Source organism: Oryzias latipes, chromosome 5, assembly GCF_002234675.1.
Source record: "Oryzias latipes chromosome 5, ASM223467v1".
Taxonomy (NCBI): Eukaryota; Metazoa; Chordata; class Actinopteri; order Beloniformes; family Adrianichthyidae; genus Oryzias; species Oryzias latipes.
Genome location: NC_019863.2, coordinates 4153935 through 4160109, shown reverse-complemented (window position 1 = coordinate 4160109; position 6175 = coordinate 4153935). Strand labels below are relative to the sequence as shown.

At 40.3% G+C, this 6175-nt stretch overlaps 1 protein-coding gene across 1 annotated transcript; it reads right to left on the bottom strand.

Annotated features, from left to right (window-relative positions):
- Positions 1-313: 313 nt before the first annotated feature.
- On the bottom strand, positions 314-5954 carry apof (apolipoprotein F). Its single transcript, XM_023954736.1, has 3 exons — positions 5718-5954; positions 5532-5598; positions 314-3302 (listed from the first exon to the last, which is right to left on the bottom strand). Exon 3 carries the CDS (start codon positions 3260-3262, stop codon positions 1940-1942), a length of 1323 nt encoding a protein of 440 aa, XP_023810504.1. The 5' UTR covers positions 3263-3302; positions 5532-5598; positions 5718-5954; the 3' UTR covers positions 314-1939.
- Positions 5955-6175: the final 221 nt, after the last annotated feature.

The window sequence follows — 6175 nt, the reverse complement described above, 5'->3', positions numbered from 1 at the left end:
AGTTTCCATAGTTTCCCCTCGAGAATCAAGTTCACATCAATTTATATTCAGTCAATTCAAATGACTTTTTAACCAATACCGGCATAATCTATTATATATATATTTGCAGACATTATTTTTATCTGTTTAATACAAGAATTTAAAAAAAAAAAACATTGTAAAATTGACTGATTTTAAAAAATCACAAATATCTATTAAAATCTGACCAAATGGAATTAAAATAACTCCGACACGGCTTTTTCATGCAGGACATAGAAAGGAAGTGACATGTTTGTTAGAATATGGCAAAATAAACTCAAACTTACAACAGGAGCAATATTTAATTTATTTTATTTCATTTCCTATTCTTTTCCCTATAAGAACAACACAGCGGTTATCTCCACTCCCAGGTTTGTCCAAACATTTAATCCACGAAAAAAGAAAGTGGGATTTTTATTTAAATGTAGTTTTATGTTTCACCAGTAGATGTTACACTTGCCATTTAACAGAAATTGATCACACAATTTTAAAGAGTCACCCATTTCACTCATCCTCTAAAGAAGGGAGACGAGCACATTTTGGTTCAAAAAACAAATTTGTGTCCTCCAAAGTAACTTTTTCCATTGACCAGATTTGAAAGTGACATCCCCCTTTCAGGTCAAAACACATTGGTTTCAGATGAATGCCAAGAAAAGGGATTTTAACCATTCTTGTTCAAAATCCGAAAGTTATAGCATGCAGATAGTTTGAGAATATTTTTGGGGTTTTTGTTCTAATGTGATATGTTGTTGAAATTCCTTCTTACGTATTCCTCCACTTCAACTCCACTGCTAAGGAATGACAAAGAGCCTGTTTAAAAACCCTGAAAAACCAGCAACTACATATACGTCTAAGCAAACATGCTTTTACTATATGAAAACAATACACATAACACAGCATTAATCTACAACAACACGCAATTTATTACACCACAAGATGATAAACAGAGGAAACACTAAGTTCACAAAGACAGGATCTAAATGAAAGATGATAAATGAGACCATTTTACAGTACACTATATCTGAAAAGCACATTTATCCTTTTTTTTAACTAAACTCGGCCCTGTTTCAGGGTTAATGGTTGTTGGAGCCTTTTCCAGTTCACCCTGGACAGTTTGCTATTCCATCATAGGGCCAAACAGAGACACACAACCACACACAAGGGACAATTTAGAGCCACCAATTAACCCATGAAGCATGTTTTTGGACCCTCACATGCATGAGGAGAACAGGCAAACTCTACACAGAAAGGACCCTGCAGAGATTTGAACCAGGGCCCTCACACGGAGGTGAGAGTGCTAACCACTACACCGCCGGATACCTAAAGCACATGCTTGGTTTCTAGGGTTTTAATGGGTATGCATAGCTGTTAAATGCCTTAGTTTCTTTTATAATATATGTACAATTTGTTTATGTTTTGCAAAGTAAAAAGGTTGCAAAGAGAGTACATGAGAATACAGTCACACTCTTTGGAGCCAACATGTTAAATTTGAATTTAGCAAACCTGTTGGTGTTGGCCTTTTTGCTAAGTTTAAAAGTACCAGTAGTGGAAACGGTATTGGGTAACTAAAAACATATCTTTTCTGTGAAATTCACATTTTCTAATTTTTAGCTAACTGTCTTTCTGCAAAACGTTTTTTTTTTTTATCAGAAAGACAACTGTTTAATTATGACAATATTAAAGGCGAGATATCAAAAAGTAAAAAACAAAGACGTTAATAGAATCGCAATTTAAAAATGGTAACCATTTATTTTCTAAACTGCATGTGATGTGGTCACCCTGCCAACCAGTCAAAAATAGAACAAATGCATTTAACACATTATTCTTGTTCTCCAATAATCTTCATCATAAAGTTTAGGCGTCATTTATTAAACAACTGAATCTATATACTTCTGTTAGTGTAACTGACAGATCCTTGGATCTACTGGATTGTGAGGACTCCCCCCTCCCAGCCTCTCTGGTTCACCAGGACGTCGTCCTCCTCTGCCATGGAGTTGAACATGTATTTGACTCCAGCTTTCGCTCCTGTCTTTACCCCCGCCCCCAGAGCATAACCTGCCACCCCAGCGGCCCCTCCTGTGGCAACCATCAGGGCATCTGTTCCCAGATCAACAGCGGTCAGGATGGCTCTCTCCTTGGCCGTTGCTGAGCAGTTGACTGAGGCGTAGTACACAGCTGTTCCCAGGTTGTAGAGTGTGCTGACACCAGGGATCCACTCCACAACGCTGTACACACGCTCCTCATTTTTGTTGATACAGCTTCTCCTAGGGCTGCGCTTCAATCGCTGCCCTGAGGCTGGCCCGATCGGAACATCATCCAGGACCCTGCACTGACGGATCCAGCTCTCAGACTCGGGGGATGAGAAGGGAAAGATGCTGCTTCCTTTCTTCAGCACCGCTCGGTACGTCCCAGGTGTAAGAGGTCCAGTGCTGGTCACTCCAGCACATAAAGCTCCCAGGCTATCACAGCGGTTTACAGCATCCTCCAGTCTACCAGTGGCTCCTGCCACATCAGTTCCTGCCAGCGTGGTTCCATTCACTCTGATCCAACCTTCACAGTGGGCCTGGGGCACATCAGTACCTTCACCTACCACGGCCAACTGCTGAATGTTAAACATGACAGCTTCCATGTGGCGGCGATCTTCTCCATCTTTGTCTGAAGCTGGTGGTCCCGGTGATGGAGCAGAAGAGGACTTTTTCATTTTCTCCTCCATAAGAGCTCCTATCTCCATCAGGAGCTCATCTGCATCATCTCTTCCCAGCAGTTTGTACAGCTTCAGCACCAGAGTCTGAGCCTCACCTGGGCAGCCCGCCATCACCAACACGGGCACGATGGCGAGACCCAGCACCTCTTGAGAGAACACTGAGGATAATGGATCACCCACAGAGCTTGCAGATAGAAGCTCTTTACAGCTGATGTTTCCCTGAATGTAGAAATGATCTCCAGTCTGCTGCTGAAGCTTCGCCTTGAGCACGGATGTTGTGAGTCCAGCAGACTGGACTCTGTCTTGGTTTTCTGAAGCTGTTAATGCAGGGCTGGGTTTACCTGTGGATAAAACAAAAGGCTGAGGGTTTGATGCCGGAGGAGACGGATGATCCGCTTTGATCGTTGCCTTTGTCTCTTCATCAGTGTTAGTTTCTGGAAGTGAAGTGTTTGTGTAGATCAGTGGAGGGGGCGATCTGCACAGGGCCTGTTCAGTCAGCAAGAGCTGAATCAAAATCAACCACTTCAGCTGACAGGACATAATCTCACTCTTCAGTTTGGGCTCTTCTTCAGACGGCACACTGAAAACAAGAGAGTAAAAACTCTGAATGACGAAGGGTTTGTCATTTAACTTCATTGATAAGAAGTATGTCTAACAACATCAGCTTGACTTACATTTTCTGGATTAAATACTGTCAATCATTCATAATGTATCTATAGAAATGAACTGAAAATAGATAATCAGCTTTTTGTGCCTTATTTATTAAATTGACCTGGTAAAAATAATAATCTGGTTTAGATTATGGATTGAGAAAAAAACACTCCAACCATTGAAACTGAGTAATTTCTTAAAACACAAAAGCAAAATGCAGAAACATTTTGAAAACTATAACTATACCTTATGTTAAAAGCTTATAGAATGACAGCAGCTGCTTTTACAGTAATGATGATAGTCTGTCCAATAACTGAACAAAGTTTGCAAAATCTATGCATTTCACCATTTCTGTAATGTGTTTGACAAATCTGTGTGAATTCTTTATTGTTTTGACTACAGTGATTGAAACCAATCAATCAAAATGTTTGATGGCCCATTTGTATTTGGTGTGAACAGAACTTCTTACTATCATTGTTGCTCTTTTTTCCAATTGTGGAGAAAGTTCAAGCCCTTAAAGTCCCATTTAAAATTGTTCCCAGTCGACTTTTAGTTGTGATTATTTTTGTCAAAATAGAAAAAACCTGTGGCGTTTTCTAGGACAAGGTTTCTGCAGAGCGGCAGGAGTTCATTAGAAATTCACCTCTGAGATGTGGGCGACTGTGAGCATGAAGCAACCCGGCCCTTTTACCTTCCCCATTGCTGAGAGCTCTTTGTTTACAAACTTTCCCCCTAGCTTACATACCCTCACAACCTCAACCTAACATTATCGGTGCCAGAAAATAGTGAGCAATAGCAGAGCCATCCAGCCGTACAGTTTGGGTCCAGATTCCAGCTCAGTCGAGGAAAACAAAGACGTTCATGGATGTATTTGTCTGCAGGTGGAGGCATCAGGATGGAACAGAGCAGGAAGCTTGTGGCCCTCCCAGTAACAAACTGTCTTTTTTAAATGGTGTAATTTTGTCCACGCCTGATTCCCAAGGATTTGAATAAAGAAGTAATCAGAAATGCAAATCTAAGCTTAATTTCCTATTCTGTCCATCATCGTGAGATAAAAGCTATAAGAACATGTTAAAAACACCAAAAACTCAATTTGCGTTGGAGTGGGTCTTTAATCTTCCATATCTGGCTTCAGTTCTGAGCCGATCTTCCATGCTGTTATTACTGTTGTTAGGACCTGTGATCCTGTGACTGCAGTCTAAAGTCCTTTTGTTGTTGTTTTTAAAGAACAGTCATCATGTTTGCAAGATTTGTAGCCGTGTTGCTCATCTGACTTGTAGTTGAAAAGTTTAAGCTTTTGACTTCAACCAGGTCTGGTTGTTTTGTGATCTGAGGTCATTCAAAGGTCATGACCAGTACTCCTTCATTTCACGGCCTTAATTAAACATTCATGTGCAGGTGCAGTCAAACTTCAGAGCATTTGCAGAGTCCTCAAAGGGAGAAGAGACAGACTGACCCAGCTGACTTTGGCTGACTGTGTGACTCTCACTTTAGTTGTGGCAAATGTTAAATGGTCTATATTAACCCTTGTGCTATCCTAGGCACGTTAACATTGGGAGTTGGGTCATCTAGACCCACTAAAGGTGAAGAGCATTTCATGTAATCCATGGACACCAGTGAAGATCACAAATCACTGAAGAAAAAAGGTTCAGAGCACTGTCTAGTGGGTCTAGATGACCCAACTCCCAACGTTAAAGTGCCTAGGATGGCAGAAGCGTTAAGTAGGGATTCAATTTTAAATCAAATTTTAGCCTTTTTGTGTGTGAATAATCTCACGGCATCATGCGTCCTGTTCATTTGGACCTATATTCAGGCATCAAGGGGAAAGATACTTCTTTGGTCAAAGGGCTGCAATGAAACATTTAAGACACATCAAGAACATTTTAAAATTAAAGTGTTTTTTAACAAACAATTCCAAAACACTTAATAATGTAAATTTTGTGAAGGTTGGTTGAAAAAGGAAACAGTTTCTGATCATTTTTTTTGGAGAGAAGCAGAAAATAAGAGACTGCTGGATAGTAAATGCTGGCGGAAATATGCATTCATTTTTACATGAATCTAACATGTAAAAAAGGAATATAAGTATGTGGAATATGCAAAAGACAGACTTTATCTTAATCTAATTAAACGTATCAGTAGTTAGAAGTTAAAGACCAACCTTTAGAAGATTCAGAGCTGCAGTTCTGGAATCCAGAGGAAGAAAGTGGAACCAAAATGGTTTCAGCCTGTGGGATGCAGTCCCCAACAAACACACTTTCTAATAACATGCGTAACCGTCTTTTCTCTATGCTTCCAATGAGAATCTCTTCACACATGACATCCCACAGCCCTCCCTTTGTCTCACCCCTCTTTAAGCTCCCTCTTCTTTCTGGCCTCATTTCTCCAGAGAGTTCAAGGCTTGAATATTGATTCACGTGGGGGAAAGTCTGTGTGTTCTGACGCTGGGTTGCTCGTCTGTTCTGCTATCTCCACATCCCCCCCTCCCCGGGTCCCTCTGCTCCCTCTCACACAGTTGGCAGATTTTGCTGTTGACCCAAATCCTAAAATGAAATGTTCTCTCATGGAGGAAAAGTTCTCTTTTCACAGTCTGAAATGAGAACCTGCCGAAAAAGCAAAAAAGGAATTTCTAAGAACAGACTTATGCTTTTAGTTTTCCTTTTCTTCTTTAAATTGCTGTTTTTAGCATTCTTTTCAATGATGTGGTTGATATAGTGATTGCCTGGTTTAATTTGCAACATTGCAGACCAAATAAAATGCTTCCTTACCATTTTATCTATTTCTATAACCTTTTCATAGTAAACA

Excerpts from the sequence above, each read along its gene's own strand:
- apof (XM_023954736.1), bottom strand. The coding sequence starts at position 3,262 with ATGTCCTGTCAGCTGAAGTGGTTGATTTTGATTCAGCTCTTGCTGACT.